At 38.5% G+C, this 17726-nt stretch overlaps 1 protein-coding gene across 1 annotated transcript; it reads left to right on the plus strand.

The window, feature by feature from the left end:
* The first annotated feature begins 964 nt into the window (after window positions 1-964).
* On the plus strand, window positions 965-9483 carry anxa3 (annexin A3). The gene is made up of 14 exons (XM_022753759.1): window positions 965-1027; window positions 1883-1917; window positions 2011-2058; window positions 2186-2273; window positions 2495-2589; window positions 3141-3254; window positions 4066-4156; window positions 4261-4340; window positions 4503-4559; window positions 4673-4766; window positions 4895-4990; window positions 5439-5497; window positions 6207-6329; window positions 8212-9483. The coding sequence occupies exons 2-14, from the start codon at window positions 1903-1905 to the stop codon at window positions 8269-8271; spliced, it is 1020 nt and encodes a 339-aa protein (XP_022609480.1). The 5' UTR covers window positions 965-1027; window positions 1883-1902; the 3' UTR covers window positions 8272-9483.
* The last annotated feature ends 8243 nt before the right edge of the window (window positions 9484-17726 follow it).

Genomic DNA, 17726 nt, shown 5'->3' on the forward strand with positions numbered 1-17726 from the left:
ATGCTATCAATATGATGCCTGTATTTGGTGCCTTTTTTAGTAATAAAAAAAAAAATTCTGAAACATGCTACTGTCCTGTATTTAATGTTTATTTTGGCTCATTTTTTCTGTTCAGCTGCTGAAGAAGAAACTAACTTGAAGATTTTTATACAGATATTTTATCATTTTATAGATGTGCTGGCTTAATGCCAAATTTGAGTGTTGATTGTAAGGACAAGTGACATTTAGGGACAGAGAAAGTGGCAATTCTGTCTGAAACTGACACGTAACATTTATCTTTAAAAAGTATAATAAGTGGTTTTAATTTTTGTGTGCAGGATGGATTTCTAAATTTAAATCCAAATGCCTATTTAACGCTTTACAATGCTGAGGACATGTTTTGAATCCAAATAAAATCTGAGGATTAAAGGGAAAGTTAGTGTACTTCACTTGTTGTTCTGTATCTGTAAGAGTTTCCACTAAATAACACATCAACAGGTGATATCGGAAGGTTGTTCCAATCTTTAATCTTATGAAACTCTTAATCTTCTTCCACATTATTTCTTTATTTCTCATTTTCCACCAAAACCTTTATCTAAAACTCATATTTAATATTTCACACGAAATGTTATCATTGAAAGAATGAAAAAACGAATGTGAAGTAGAATCAACTGTAAAACTACCAATAAAACTGATTCTAATATTAATCAAAATTAAATCTATAGACAACTCAAAAAAGAAAATGCCACATCGATAAAACAGAACAAGTATAAAGAGGAAAATGGCAAATTAGAAAAGAGAAACCAAACAATAACCGAGCCTAAAATACATCAGCATGAGTAATTAAAAAGTGACAACTACTGTGTTTCATATAAAAGGCGATTTAATTGCTCTAAAGGTCAAGTTTACGAGCCGCCCCTGAAGGCCACACCTCCCTGTGCGGAGTGGGCGTGGTCAGATGACTCCTCAGGTGGATCTCCCAGTTTCCACAGAGACGGAAGGAGTGGCGGGAGACGTGTCCGGTTCAGGCAAAAACAAAAAACTCCAGGTGAGATTTTCTGCAGTTTCTTAGTTTGTAAATGAACTTTTAATGTTTCAGCTCCATCTTTGATTCTTTGAAGTTAAAAGTTTGTACGAAGATGATTATTTTTCTCCTGAAGGCATCGTCACCTGAGCACAAACTGAAGTCTATTCATTCTGTTCTCATAAGAAAGTGTCGCAGTGGTGCTAACTGACATTTTTTTTATTATTATTTCCTTTTATTTCACCAAACGAAAGCCGGTTTTCTCCCTGTGTTTATCCGTGGTTACTTGTATTTCACCATGTTATGTGTCTGTCTCCTGTAGCATCCGTGTGTCACATTATTTCCGGTCGTATTTTCGGGGTGGGGAGGGCTGATTATAGACACACACACACACACACACACACACACACAGTGTAGATGTGTCAGCTTGACAAGGATGTTTGATCCTCTGCTACATTTTACAGACAGATGTTTTACAGCTACAGTTAGAAAAGAAATCATGTCACACATCCTATAAAAAGTAAAATAAAGTTGTGATCACAGTAACTTACTCCTCTACAGAGGAAGTTTAAGATTTTGTTGAAGATTAACTTGAGAAAACTTAAACATTAGATAAACTGGACATGGTGATTTTTGCGGTAGTATTTTAATTATTTTAAAGACTTCAGTTTTTATACGGCAGCCTCGAAGTGCACGGATAAATTTATGAATAAATAAAATTGCTATGGTAAACTCACTTGAGTACTAGAATGTAAACATGTGGTTCGTGTTGAAAATGTGCTGTTTCATGAATGTAGTTTGGTGGAGGAACAAAAGGCGCGAACATTGAGTTTGTCAATATAAATCACAAAATAACAAGAAGTCTTTTTTTTTTTACAGAAGAACTTTGTGTTGTCATCATGGCGTCTTTATGGGTGAGACAAGTTCTGTGTTTTTAATTAACTTTTTAATGAGGTTTATTATTTACTGATTGTACGTTTTAAACCGAACTGATAAACATCCTGCAGGATGACCTGGAGGGTCTCGTGGATTCTCCCTCCTCCTTCTCAGCAAAAGTAGGTCCGACTCAGACTCTGCACTGGTTCCAGGCTTTTACTGTGACATTTATTATTCCACAAATGATGAAACGGAGGGGGAAAGAAAAACAAACTGATAACTGAATGTCACTGAATGTCTCCTCAGTCTGGAGAGAGAGGAACCATCACGCCCAAAGCTGGTTTTAATGCAGCAGAAGATGCTGAGGCCCTGAAGGACGCCATTGAAGGACTTGGTACAGAAACACACACACACACACACACACACAACCTTCACCCTAACCTTAGCATAACCTCAAACCAAGTCTTCACTTCACCCACAAAGTGACTGCGTGAACAGATTCATGTCCCCACAACATGAGTAAAACAAGTTTCCTGGTGTTAAATCACAGTCTATGAACTCTTCTCTCACTCACTGATGTACCTTTCCTCCACTTCCTTTTTAAAACTGTCCCAGGCACCAAAGAGAAGATCCTGATTGACGTTTTGACGCAGAGAAGCAACGCTCAGAGGCAGCTCATCTGCGAAGCTTATCAGGAAGCCACTGGCAGAGTAAGATATCGCTGCTGTTGTCATTTACCCACAGTGAATTACAGAAAACATCTCTATTTATATATATATATATATATATGCTGTATATATGAAGGCTTTCAAAGCAGCTCAGTCCCCTGCTGCTCCATCGGCAGTTATTTAGTGTTGAAACATGAGTCTGTGCTCATAGGAAACATGTTTGAATAGAGTGAGTCACGGCTTTAACCTAACCCTGTGCAGGAACAGGTTTCTCGAAACACTCTTAACGTCATGAACTAGTATTTTTTCTCGTTCTTGTTGGCAGGTGTTACCTGCCTCAGTCCTGAAATGAATGAATTTTTTTATTAGGAAAAAGAATGTGTTGTTTCATCTGTTTTTTTGCGCTGATTTGATTCAATCGCCAAAAGATTTTCTTGTGCAAAAGTGAGTTGTGTTAAAGTGACTTTGTATGTTTGTGGTCTGGTAATAAGCGTGTGTGTGTGTAGATGTGTGTGTGTGTTCATATATTTGCATGGGTGTGGTTGGCGTGTCAGCCGGTTTTGAAAACTGACGGGCTGCGTTTTACGTCATAGACTTTACTGGAGGACCTGAAAGGTGACACCGACGGCGACTTACAGGACGTGCTGGTGGCGCTCATCACCCCTCCGGCGGCGTACGACTGCCATGAAGTGATGAGGGCCATGAAAGTCAGTTTTTCTCACTTTCATCATTGTCTCCCTTTTAGAAGTTTTATTTAATGACTTAATAAATTGATAATGAATAAATAAATGTTGTCCAGTACGACTTGAAATTTGTTTTTTAACCAAACCTAGTAGAGAAGTAGTGAGAGAAGCCCTTAAATGTACACCTTAACAATTCTTTAAACTTTTATTTTAAATGTTAAAGTTAAATGTGTATTGAAGGAGTACCTCTGTTAAGTTCATTTAAGGTGTTTATGACCTTTAAACATGCAAAGAAAGGGAAAACTGAGCCCACATATACATAGCTCAAGAGATTATTACGTTATTTTTCTTTGGTTGATTTTAAGGGATATCTGTGAGAACATGCAGGTAGTCAAATATCATGTTCATCATTGCAGAAAATAAGGTTTGTGATTAGGAATACAACAGTCATGTAGTGTGCGATTTAAACAATCTAACGACTATTAAAAGATTTGATCCCCATGATTTTCATTCAGCCTTTATTTAGTCACTTTCTTTTAGACTTGGGCCGATATGTGATCATCTCGAATATCGTTATATTTCCCGCCATATGTGATATTTTTGTAGTTTTGCAAAAGGAAGCATAAAATACAATATGATTATATTATATTGTTATAATATTTTGGATATCGCCCCAAACCTCCTTCCTTTGTGTTGTTTTTGGAGTACAGCGGATCCGTGTGGTGTCTCTGATCTTTACTCGTATCCTGCTTCATCTCTTTGTTCTTCTTCTTGGTGTAAACGCAGTTCAGACAGTTTTCTCCTCGTGGTAAAATAACTCTATGTGTTGTTGTAGGGAGTTGGAACTGAAGACAGCACCTTGATTGAAATCTTCGCGTCCAGATCCAACCAACAAATCAAAGCTCTGCGTGACGTCTATTTGAAAGGTAAAGCAGCTTCATTCTTTAGATTCATAGATACTTTACTGTGAATGTCAATTTTTCAAACATCACAGTCCTCTGTTGAATCTTGGATCTTTTTTCCTCCGCAGAAACAGAGACGCAGGTGACCCTGACCATGAGGGATGAACTCTCCGGAGACTTTTCCAAAGCGCTGCTCCTCCTGGCCGAGGTCCGTCATTACACGATACAGGAAAACTGTGAACAGTGCATTCAGAATTATGTCTACAAAAATTTAAAATAAAAGTATTGTTGGACAGATAAAAAAATATATATAATTCTATTTTTGTAGGAGTCAGTTAATGTAGGTTAGAGTTTTGTTTTTTGTTTGCAGGGCCAGAGGGACGAGAGCACCACTGTAGATGTGGAGAAGGCAAAAGAAGACGCCAAGGTGCAGTATGATGCGTAGTTCAGCTTGTTTCACTGGGAAAATGTTTTATTCAACCAGTAATTGTCCGTCTTTGAGTTGAATACATTTCAGGCGTTTCATTTTTTTCTCCCCAGACTCTTTACGATGCCGGAGAGAACAAGTGGGGCACCGATGAATCTAAATTTATCGACATCCTCTGCCAAAGCAGCATACCTCAACTCAGACAGAGTAAAGTTTCCATATTTAAACCACATTGTGTTTATTCTAGATGAGAATAATATTGTGTTTTCACCAATAACGGTCAATTTGCAATAATTGGAAACGTAAAGTGAGAGTTTTTTCTCTTGTTTGTGCAGCTCTTGTTGAATATAAGATCATCAGTGGAAAGACCCTGCAGCAAAGCATCGAGGGAGAGATGACAGGAGAGCTGGAGGAGCTGCTGGTCGCCATAGGTCAGTTAATCTCTATAGTGATACTCTCTATAGCACCTGGAATGTTTTCATTCTAACAGATTACAGCCCACACATGTCCGGCCAAAAGTATGTGGACAAAATCTAGTGAAAAGTCCTCACAGAAGAGCGGCGGCTGTTAGATCAGCAAGTTAATACATGTTCAACAGCCACATACAGGAGTAATGGTAGGTTGTCCGCACACTTTTGGTCATGTATTGTAGATCTTCATGTCAAGAGGGAATTTACTTTTTGTTTGATATTTAAAAACTGTAGATTATGACTTTACTGAAAATTATCTAATAAATATTTTGCAACAAAAATGTACGTTTTCAAATCTTTTCTTCATATTTGTAGAAAAGTTTAAATCCCGTTGTTGTTGTTGTTCTTGTTGTTGTTGTTGTTCTTGTTCTTGTTGTTTACAACTTTTTTTTCCTTGTTCCTTCTCCAGTGAAATGTGTGAAGAGCGTGCCGGCCTACTTTGCAGAATGTCTGCATGAGAGCATGAAGGTGAATATATTGTTTTTATCACATGCGTCAGTTGAAGATTTTTCTAAAAAGAATATACAACATCCAGTTCCATGGCATCAAATAAAGACATATCTGTCTATAAAGAGAAAGGACAGAAAGTGTAAAGCTCTACACCACAGAAAATTTCCCGCCATATGAGTATTTTTCATAATATGGGGGATTTTTTTTATTTATTTATTTTTGCAGTTTTGCACAGTCTGTCCTGCTGCCGAGTCCGACCCTCATTTCACTGCTGTGTTTACTGCATTTTGTACCTTGGCATGTGACGTATAGAACTTTGCACTGCTGTTCAGTGGCAGCATCGATTATATCTGAAATATAAAATACAATAATACGATTGTATATTGTTTAAAAAAAACTACTGAAACATAAAATACAATAATATAATTATGTATTATTAAAAGAAAAAAAAAAGAAACAGAAAATAAAACAACATACAGATGATATTGTGATATTTGGGCTGGACTGTATCAGATATCACCCAAGCCTACTGTAACTTTACATATCTGAATTATGATAATGATAATAAATAAATATAGATTTCTGCCTCCTGTCATCTAAAATATTCAAAGTTACAAATTCTAGTAAATGTGTTTTTGAGACTCCAGTGTTGTGACGGGGTAGTCTGGGGGAGGGGAGCTAAAACAAGTGTAAAATGTGGTGCCACTGATGCTGATTCTGCTTTCAGGGCGGTGGAACAGATGAGTCGACTCTGAACCGGATCATGGTGAGTCGGTCTGAGATCGATCTGATGGACATCAGAGCGGAGTTCAAGAAGCTCTACGACTACTCGCTGCTCTCGGCCATCGAGGTGAGGACCTCCTTTTTTTCTATAGTTTGAGCATCTCTTTTGACCTAGAGAGGATTAAATCATATTCTACTGGAGTAACCAGGATGTTACCGGGTTCATTCCAGTTCATTCAGCTAAAGGATCCTCCTGTAGATTTAGTCTGCACGCACTTTGCAACAACAAAAATTCACTACAAATCCAGTGTGATCAGAGGATTTTACTGGACTCTGATGTTCAGATTTGATCTTTCTCATCCCGCCCTCTTTGAGTTGACTCTCTTGAGGACCGATCCATTGTCAGAGTTTGAAGTGCGATCTCACTGACCTAAATGAAGCTCGATTTGAAACGGCTTGATTTGCTTTGGCGAGCAGCTCTGATGTCTGTGAAGCCAAGTATTTTTGAATTATGCAAGAGCCTGCAGGTCCTCTGAGACGCACAAACACTGCACCGAGACAAAGTGACTAATCTGCTGGATGACAGGAGCCGTGTGAAGTGGAGAGGGGCCAGAACATCTCTTCATGTGACACAAGAATCTTTCACTGACATTTCAAATAACATTTTATCATATCATTTATTATAACTCTCATTAACTCCAAAAACAGTTTATTGGCAAAGGATGAAAGCCGATTCCTTAAACAACACTCAAATAAGTTTTGTGTTCTGTCTAGTCCCTGTATTTTGCATCTTCTGGTTGCCCAGGTTGGGTTTCCAGTCTTGATCAAGCTCATAGGAGATTTTTAAAAAAGACACCATGTTACCTGTTGTAGCCCCGAGAGGCAAATTAAAAGACAACTCAGGTGTCCAGGGCGGTAAATCCTCAGCCGAAGCATCAGCCAGCCTCCTGTGAGAGTTGTCTGTAGCCGGTGAGTTTGTATTCTGCTCCAGCCTCTCTGACAAATTATCTGTCCATCACTGGGACGGACTCTTGGAGTTTTAATCACACGAACATACTGTATCTCAGAGACAGAGCTGCTCTGGAAGCAGGAACAAAAGGTTTTACCGGCTCAGTTAAGCTGCCTGAGTGTAGGATACCAGCGGCGGGTTTTCTGGCTGTTTGCAGATATAATGAAGCTCAGTGGAAATTTAAAGAGGAGGTTAAATTGCAAAGCCTAAAACAGCCTCATATAGGCTACATTATTGTAGCTTATGGGTTAGCTAGTTAGCCTAGCTTAAGTTTACTAGCTTAAGCTGATTCAGTACTAGACTTAAAATATAAGCACTTTGTAAAAGTAAAGCAATTGTTTTTACCTTTTTAAACGACTACAGTGCACTTGAGGTTTTGATAGAGCACCTACAGCTAAGACTCATGGGAACTGTAGTTGTTGAATTGTTAACAAAACAATTCAGTTCTGCCAGCTGGTAAAAGTTGCACCAGACCTGTAGACTAAAGGTTTGGACTTGATGCAGAGTTAAGTCAAAAATAAATAAATGATAATAAGGACTTGACTCTTGACTTTAACTTAAATGCTGGGAGAACTGATTTACCTGAGACTCTCCAGAGACGGAACTTGACTTGAGACTTGGAGCAAAAACTTTAAAGTCTCAAGGTTAGACTTGGTAAAATCTCAGAACAATATAGAAAGACCTGGACACTATTGGACAACAAACTCCTAGTTATGTAAAAACAACAATATAAATACAGTCTGTACTCCATCAGGTCGTTTCCTAAATAACGAGTGAAACTTCACTTTGACTCGTCCCAAAAAGACCTAAAAACAGCTGAAAGTGCTCAAAACTCTCCACTTAGCTCAGTATATGGACAAAAACGGCAACATCCCAATTAAAAAAACGAAGAATTTAAAACTGGTTAAACTCTCTAGTGTTGTATAGTTTAGTTATATAACACGTGCTGGTCAGTGTGGCATGATGACACATTTCGCCTTGTTTGTGTTTTGTCCTGCAGTCGGATCTGTCGGGAGACCACGGCGACTGTGTGAAGGCCATCTGTGGAGGAGACGACTGAGCGCCTGTCCACCTGAGCTCAAGGAGAAACCCACAGTACTTCTAACTCACACTCTTAAGATTTCTCCCTCTTTCACTTCTACCACACTTGTGTGTTTCATCTTCTAACTACTGTCAACGTGTTTACAATTTTAGAGCCGTGAAGAGCTTTGAAAGGTAGACGTCCTTTGAAATCACATGTTGATCTTTACAAATCGGTTTTTAAACTTGAAAACGGCCAGTTCATGCCACAGAGGAATGCTGGCTGTTACGTTTCAGTCTGATTATGAACAGACTGCTAAAAGGTCGCAGAGGAGGTGATGAGTCCTGACATCGACATGTTGTTGGTTCTCTCGCTTTGCTTCCACTTCTCCTTGAACGTCCACTTCTCCACTCGTCCTTATACAAAACACAAGAGGAACCAACCTCCTGTTCTGAAAAGAAATGCCCACCAAAAGACCTCAGTACCATGCATTTGTATTTTTCTTCTGCCTGTTGACAACTGGCCTAATGTTACAGAAAAAGTGCTACTCTACATAAGTACTGCAGTAGTGCAGCAAGTACACACTAAAAAGAGATTTCTATTCAAATCTGTACAATAATAATAAGTTTATCTGTGTTGAAAAGCTTCATAATATGAGATCCACTTGTCCAGCTCTTTAAGTTTGTTTATTGTGTATTTAAATCCATGTTACAGTTTCAAATTAAATCAGAAAGCCAGTTAAATTATTATTCAGTATATTTATCAATGTGTGGAAAGTAAGTGATGTCAGTTTGATGACTTTTTTTTTTTCTTTTGGCTTTTAGCCATGAAGTGAACAGCAGGTCAGCTGATCTTTCAAAAACATGAAACTTAAATAAATACCATAAAAAAACAACAACAACTAAATAACGAGAATAAAGGTTCCACATGAATACTTAAAATTCAGGAGAATTTAAATGCAGCTTTTCTTTCAATTAACCTCAATTTCAATTCTTGGTCAGTCAGTATCGTTTCACATATATCTTTACATTAAACCTTTTATAGACAAATATACAGAAATTACTGATCCATGAAACAAAGCTTCAGCAAAATAATAAAAGACTAATTAAAATACATTTACATGTTAGCACAGAGGACTCGGGCTGTTGTCAGTGTGATAAATTAACATATTTGCTGTGTCACCATTTCTCTCCTCCCTTCATGTCTTGACTGTTTCCTCTCTCTCTGGTTGTAGCTATAATAAAAGTAATAAACAACTTTATAAATCACTGCTGCTGATAATGTTTTTCATATCACTGTCTGCTCTCAATGACACACTGACTCACCTACAGTCTGGTAGTTCATGAAAGTCCCCAGCAGGGGGCACCACAGACTCGGCAGCAGGTTTGTAGATGGTCTCTTGGTCTGAGGACCTCAGGGCTTTAAGAGGCTTACAGAGGCCATATGTGGAGATCAGTGGAAGTTTTTTTTTTTACTGACTTGATGGAAATTCCTGCTGATTAGGTGGAAAACAGTGACTGTATCCTTTAAACAAGACGTCTTATTAAAACCAGGAGGTCTTTTAAGAGAAGTCTGTGTAAAAGAAAAATACAAATATTATTCAAGCTGAAACAATTAGTCGATCGTCAGAAGATTAAGCAGCAACTATTTTGATAATCAAAGCAAAAATAATAAAACCTCTTTATACAATATGTGACCTTTTACATGTAAATACTCAAATAAACTTCAGGTACCTCAAATTTTTACTTGAGTACAATATGTAGTACTTGTACGTAGTTGTACTCCACCAGTGAGCTGAAAGAATAATGGCTTTTTGTGGAGTGAAAAACAACATTAATGAGGTCACTGTTGCTGTCTGCAATATAACAACTTATCACGACTCAGGAAATAATTTATACATGATTTATTTCAGTTTGATAAGTTTGCCTTATTGTCGAGTCGAACCAAAACAGCTTGAATTCTCCAAGGATGCTAAGAGAATACTGGGTCATATATCAGGCTGCTATAAAGTAGGTCACAAAGATGGTGTGTAATAAGAAGTGTTTTTAAAAATGTTTTCGGTGCTGATAACCCCTCCAACCCCTGTCTCACTATCGAACACACACACACACACACACTGAGGCCAGGGATGTGTGAGGGGATGAAGACATATAGATGTCAGCCTGCAGCCTCCCTTCCTGTTTTCCTTCAGTGGAGATAAAGATGGAGGGGGTGGAAGGGTTTGGGGGAGTGAAGGACTCTGGGTGTGATTACTTTGGCTTTAACGAGGAAAACGTCTTTGCCTTCGGGCTGTCATCCACCTCAATAGTCTGCGAGTGTGTCTGGCCTGAGTTTTACTGTCGGCTCCCAGCGGGACTGAAAGACATAAAGGCACGAGGTGCTGCAGAGGGACGATGAATAAGTCTGTGGATTTCATTTGGACGCCACCAGAGGCTGCAGCTCATGTGTTTTACAGCATAAATAATAAAATATCCAAGAATTTATGAGACATTAAATTTCCTTCTCTAGAAGTGAGCAGCAGCCTGCTTTTCCCAGTACTTTTAGTTTTGTTGCCACTGACAGAAGATAAGCTGAATACGGGAGACTGAGGAGGAGGAAGGTGCAGGTGTGATATGACTTTTCATTTCACTCTCTTCGGTGACGAGCAGCTCTGACGTGTTGGTGTCTGATTGATTGACTCCTGAGACCACGGTGGCTGATCAGAGAATGTTCTGATGAGTCAGTGTCCACCTGTTTTGTTGGACTTTTTGAATTTATTTTTTGACAGAACAGCTCCACTGAAGGTCCACTCACACAACTGTTCCGGAGCTTTCGACCATATTACATGGTCTTTCAGGAGATGGAGTTTGCTTAATTGTAAACAAAACTATCTTTAAACTATTACACTGAATCCTTGTGTCGTCAGCTACACACTGACCACTGCAACTGACCCTTGTGAATTATATTTTTATATAGTTTTATTTAGAATAAATTGTTTATGGGTATTTTTCAACCTTCTCAAAACAGAATGCAATTGTTTTAACCGTGTTTTAATCTTTGCATTTTATGTTTTAAATTTTCCTTGTGTGGTATTTCTATTACAATTTTGTAATTTTTATTGTTTGTTATTTAAATCGTATAGTTTATTCTTTTTGGACTATCTTGTTTTTATGGGGGTTTTTTTATGTACATTCAGGTCTCTCTTTAAAATGACATTTATGTCGCAGTGGGATTCACCTGAGTCAATGAAGGTAAATAAATAAATTTGTGTTTTTATACTCACTTGCCTGAAATTGATGGATGATTGATGGATCATCGTAACGTGATTTAAAAATTCACACAGCAGTCGGGTTAGAACAGATCAGACTCATACTCAGGTTATTTATGATTACACACTGAGATATATTTTTGAGTAATAAAATGTATAATTCTTTGTAAATAAATCACATTATACTGTTACTTTACGGTCTGCTTCACTTTACTGTGCTTTTCTTCTTCTGTCTGTAAGTTGCCAGGAAATATATGAGACATGAAATCATACAGTAATAACTTTGTCTGTCATGTCTAAATGTTTAAAAATGGCCGCCACTGGGTTTTATAGTTTTACTGAAAGACTAGACAAATGTCCACTTTTTGAAATCTGTTGTTGCTTCTGCCCCACTTGCACATGTTTTCTGGCATCATTTAACAAAACTTCATGAACTCATTTCGGTGTGTGTGTGTGTGGGGGGGGTGGGGGGGTGGGGGGTAAATATCTGAATTTCATCACTTGAAGTGAAAGTTCATCATCTGAATTGAATCATTTAAGGATTTGCTCCCTGCATGTGTTCCCATTTTGCTGAACGAGATCCATGTTCTTTGCTCTAAAAGGAACCAGATATTGTTTTGCTTCAGATCTCAGAGCAGATGTCTCGGTTCTCGGTCACAGATAAAGACCTCATTCCGCAACAAAACTCAGATGTACCGAGAGGAGAAGGGGCTGTGTTTGGTTCTCACAGCCCCCCACACTCCCTTCAGGCTCCTGTCATTCTGCTCCACGTTCCCAGTGGGAACTTTTCAGTGGGAGTCAAACTGTTGTTGATGGGTTTTTATTGTAGAATAGTAACAGAGGAAACTGTTTTAAACTTTAATTGAATTAAAAACAAATTAAATGATCTCTGAGCAGGAGAGACACCGTGTGTGTTGTTGTGGTGATTGGACTTCTTCCCATTTCTCACAGCTAAATATGGCTCTACTGTTTCTGTTCAGGGTTTTTATCCTCAGATAGATCTGAGTTAGCTCCTGTGTTTTATTTTTTCCTCTCCACGAGGCCGTGCTGCTTCATTAAAGCCAAGGCTGCTGCAAATGAGACACATTGATTTTCTTCCCTCAGCCGTTACTTGATGATTGATTGAGCATGTTTTGGTATTGTCCTTCAACCGTTTGCAAATCTATTGTTCTGCTTAGTGGCCGAGTAAAGGAATGATAACAACACTGAACGTCACGAACGTTCAATGTTTTATTCTTATTATAGATTATTTTTTGGTAGCATCTACTGTCAGGAAACCACAGCCCTGACCTCTGACCTAATAACCTTTGGCTGCTCTCCATTGACTTTCATATTATTTACTTACTGGTTCTTCTAACTGGTCAAAGTCAGTCAGCTTGTGATCTTTGTCATCCAATAATAAAGCCTGACAGGTGGAGTAAAATGGGAGAAAAGTTAAACGCATCTCCCCACAAATCAGATAAACAAAAGTAAATATTGTCGATGTAATGACATAGATAACAAATTATTTCAAAATATTGAACAGGAATTTACTGTATTTTTAACTGATGAGCTTAAGACAGTTTTATAATGTACATCAAATGACTATTTTATCTCATTCTTATAAAGTAATGACTACTATGGTACTGTTGCGTTATTCAGCAGCTCATTTGAAATGATATTTTAGATAATATTTTACAGTTATTACAGCGAACTGGAACTGTAGCTGTGAGCAAAATCTATTCTAAAATATTACAGGGGATTTTTTTCAGACTGAGGTCAGACTGAGGTCAGAGTTAGGATAATTCTCTACAACATGAATGAAACTCAAAGTGACGTCCTCTGTAGAGGTTGAGACGCGTGTGATGGATAGCATTATATCATCCCTGGAAAATCAAACTGAGGGACACACAAATCATTACTTTTTTACAAAAAAGTATGTTTTTATTTTTAAAAAAAAGATTTATATTTTATGTAAATAGGGACACATATAATCCTGACAATAATAAAGGTTTGATGCATGACATTTATTGGTGATATTTTAGATACAAATGTCAAGTTGTTTAATATGGACATGTGAAAATTGCCATGTTCTAAGGAAAAATGGCTAAAAAAAATAGTGTGTTAGTCTTTGTAAGTAGTATTTTCTTATTTAAAGTCATGGCAATAGTACCTGACTTAATGGTTTTAAGATTTGGAAAAACACTTTAGCACATTTTTAACACATCTCACCAAATGTTGGAGACCCAAATGGCTCCTGTTTCATAGAATGACTCAGCTGTCGTCTATATGGGGATATAGAGGTATAGCTTTATTGCAGATCAACTTCTGTAAGTGCATGTACGTGTGTGTATACATGTCTGTCTGTGGTTGTGGGGACAAATTTGTGTTTGAAACCATCAGTGTGAGGTTATTGTGGCCAGTTGTGACAGCTTCAAAAGGCTTTTTGAGGGACAGCTGCAGTGACTGAGGTCAGTGTCAGGACGAGTCTCTATGACATGAGTGAAACTGAAAGTAACGTCCTTTGTGCAGAGTGAAACGTGAGGAGTGAAGTACACGCACCAAGCAACAGGCACATTCAAAATTTCTTATCTTATTCATTTCCTGCAGCAGTGATATTCAGTCAGTAACACTGGTAAAACCCTGTTGTTTTCAGTAGAATATGTGTAAGTGTAACGTCTGACTGTTCTCTGAGTCTCCTTCTTTCTAAAGGTCAAAATGATTGTCTACAAATCTTAAAAAGTGATTTAGTACTGCACTTCAATTAAGTTATGTTACCTGCAAGAAATAGATGCAGCAAAGGTCGAGGGGCAGATTCCCCAACTTCGTTGACATTCTTATACTATAGGCACTAAAAGCCTTGTTTCTCCTGATATATGGACTTTTGGACCAAGTCCCTGTTATGGGTCAAGTTCCAAAAATGTTGGATCACTTATTCACTTTCCACAGTTCAACTAGATAACGCCTCTTTGTTGAATGTCCTCATCCTTCGTTTGTTTTCTGAAGTTAATCCCGTGATACTGGAGCTCAAATACTGCTGTTTGTGTACATATGAGTTTATAATATACTTATCTTATGTTTGAGTGTCTCTTCTTTTCTGTCAGGCTCCTATGATGTCACCATCGGAGCTCATCTGTTTCTGTGGTACTCAACTTTGACCTTGTTCATTTTTCTCATGCCCTTAACGTTATATTCCTGCTACAGGGACCGATAGCTTTGTTTTGTTAGCCTACTAGTGAAGTCCTGTATAATCCATTATTGCGGTTCTTTATATCAGACTGTATGAAGCCTGTAATGTGTGGCTGTGTCTTCTGTGACAGTGTGTGCTCTCAGAGTTGTGTGGAGGCCCAGCAGCGCTCCAGTAAAGAAAAATGAAACTCGCAGGGGAACGCGAGGAAATGTAGGCCAAGTTCATCCGTGCTCGCTGCGCTCCAGACTCCAAACTGGTGTGTGATGCCAAGTGTAAAGTATAACAGACCAGAATTCAAGAGCAGAGCTTTTATCCCTCCTGACATGACTCCAGGAAGTGTAAGCTTGTCTGTGAATTTCCCCAATTATATTCTTCCAATGTGAAAAGTCTCCATTCATAAACTGGACTGCCATTCAGAAGTACAGTACAGACCAGCACTGCATTCTGCCTTCCTAACACTCTACTGCTTCACTATGTGAGAGGATGAGGGCAGACTGCATGCAGTGCTGATAGTAGGGAATATTGAGTACACAGAGATTTCACCAGAATCTTTAACAGTTGATTTCCCTCCTTAAATTTTCCCTTTATGTTTCCATGAAGCCACAAAATCTTGCACGCAGCAAAAAGCATCTCTTTTTCGCATGTCTTTAGGTTTAGCAAACACTTATCTACATTGTATAAGTGTATATGTAAGTATGTTTTTGTGGGACTCTCCAGTAGGATATTGCTGAGGGTTTAAACCCTTAACATACAGTGCCCAGGTTTTTCCCCTCAGAGAGCTTTAGGGTTGGAAACATTATCATCTGACCGTATAAAATATATTCTGTATCAGTGTTCGGACACCAGCCTGGGTGCACAGTTTAATCAAACTGGAGTCAAATCTGCATGTTTTGTGCAACACTTTAGCACAAGAAGACTTGCAGGGTCCTGACCCACAGTTTGGAGACCTCTGGTTTGCCGTAAATAGCTTGTTAGTCTACTTTTTGTTATATTTGCCATTTCCATGATGTATCAAGACAAACTTGTTCTCAAGGGCCAGTTAACTTAACCTCATCGTATCTCACCTGCTCTCATTAACAGTCAAAAAGCTTATGTTTATAAGCTAATATTTCTTCCTGCTTTGAAGGTTTCTTGTCTGTTTGTTTTGAACTGTTGGTATGATCTGGTTTTGTATTTTAACCGCCCATTAGAAGACGTCCCTTGGCTGGAGGTCCTCCAGGAGGTCAGAGGTCAGTCCAGGAGCTGGATACATTTTTTGCTCAAAGACACTCCAGCAGACTTGATACTTGCATGTACTTGCTGGATAATGTTTCTGGGTATTCAAACACCAACAGGTGGCAGTATATACCTGACAGACAGTGAGACAACAATAAGTGTGTCAGAGAGGAAAGATTCCCCCCTGCAGAAACAGGATGCGTCCAGACATGGGGGTTTATACAGTCATGTGATCCCGCTCCGCTCCTCCTCATCTCTTATGTAATCCCCATCACAGCCATGTGCTCCCCCAATAACCACTGACCTGAATATGCTAATTGTGACCAGTTATCCACAGAAGTAGACATTTTCCACCTCTAGCAGCTGATGTGTAGATGGCAGAGGTGACTTTTTGGTGATGCTGCATGATTTAGACAGTGAAGGAATGCAGTCTGCAGAATAATGTGGCGGATTTTCCAGCCTACACACATGCCTTTGTTCACAAAGCCTGTAGGCAGCTGTCACACGACTTCCTCACTGGCACTGTCTGGCGAAAAAATTACATTGTTTTTTCCACTGCAGATGATCATTAAAATTGAAGGGAGTGTCGAGAGATCAATTCACACATACTGAGGAAGTAACAGCCAAAACCCTTCCTTAAAAAAGACGAGCAATGTTTTACAGGCAGAACAAAGACACAGATGAAGATAGAGCTTTGATTTTATTAATGAACAGAATGATAAATGTGAATCGGCACAACACATTACTCCAGACTAGCCTGAGGTTTGTTTATTTCTCCATGCACTGCATTCTTTCCAGCCTGTTTTGTGTTCTCCTTCCTCAACCAAACTGCTGTCTGTCTGTCACTGACGCCGCCCCATTATAGATGAGCATTGTCTGGGTGCTTCTTATGGAAGCCCATTGCTGGCAAGAAATGAAAAATAAAAATATCAAAAGTAGGGCTTACTAAATCCGAAGTTTGATTTAGTATGCTATAATTTTGACTTACTTTAAAGTCAGATATATGTATATACACAGCCTACACTTGTAAGGGCCAGAGGCTCACCACATCTGATGAATTTCTCCTTTAAAAAAGTAATTATTCAAAGCTACGCTGGCTTTGGAGATACTACGAGAACTGTGAGGAACAATGGCATTATTGTGACTCACTAAGTAAGTTCTAACTTAAGTAAGTCAAACTAATAAACCCGGAGATGTTAAGTTTACTTTCATGGACAAGTAGCAAAACTAGAAACTTTTCACATCTGTGAAGCTTGTGTCAGAATCTGAAGAAAACTTAATTGATTCTCACAAAGAAATTACTTTGTTACAGTTACACAACAAACAGTTAGGAAAGAGGAAGTAAATAAGTACAACCAAAAAAATAAAAAAAATGCCAGTCCTCTGTAACATTAGTATACAACAGGTTCATGGTCCTGTCTACTCTGGTAGCGCAGTCCACAATCTGAGTGAAAGTGGCAAGAGGCCTCATCCACTAACCTTCATACCACTCCCTGTGAGTGTAGTATGGAGGTAGCCCCGTGGCTAACGGTTCAATGTCTGAGCTGCAGAAATGTTCCGCTTCTCTGCACAATCATGCTATAGATGCACAATGGTAGTGTAGCTGGATGATAGCATTCAAAAAGGTAGGTAAGGTAAAAAAGTTAAGTAACAAGTAACTGCATGTTGAAAAAAAACAGACCAGAACTCAATCTACTGGCCAGTTTAGAGAGGGTTCAGCTTACATAAATTACTAATAAGTATGACAAAAGAAAAATAAAAAGTTTGAACAAGCAGGAGAGTTGTGAGTTTTAAATCACAGATAAGTTTCATTCATTTATTCTTCTTTCTTCCTGACGTTAATAGGCTTCCATACATTCTCCA

This window comes from Seriola dumerili, unplaced genomic scaffold, assembly GCF_002260705.1.
Source record: "Seriola dumerili isolate Sdu_G_001 unplaced genomic scaffold, Sdu_1.0 BDQW01000193.1, whole genome shotgun sequence".
NCBI lineage: Eukaryota > Metazoa > Chordata > Actinopteri > Carangiformes > Carangidae > Seriola > Seriola dumerili.

What these genes read in the sequence shown, in the direction of transcription:
- anxa3 (XM_022753759.1), top strand. An exon ending in GGACGCCATTGAAGGACTTG is followed by an intron (nt 2,274 to 2,494) that starts GTACAGAAACAC and finishes AAACTGTCCCAG; the next exon opens with GCACCAAAGAGAAGATCCTG. An exon ending in GCGTGACGTCTATTTGAAAG is followed by an intron (nt 4,157 to 4,260) that starts GTAAAGCAGCTT and finishes TTTCCTCCGCAG; the next exon opens with AAACAGAGACGCAGGTGACC.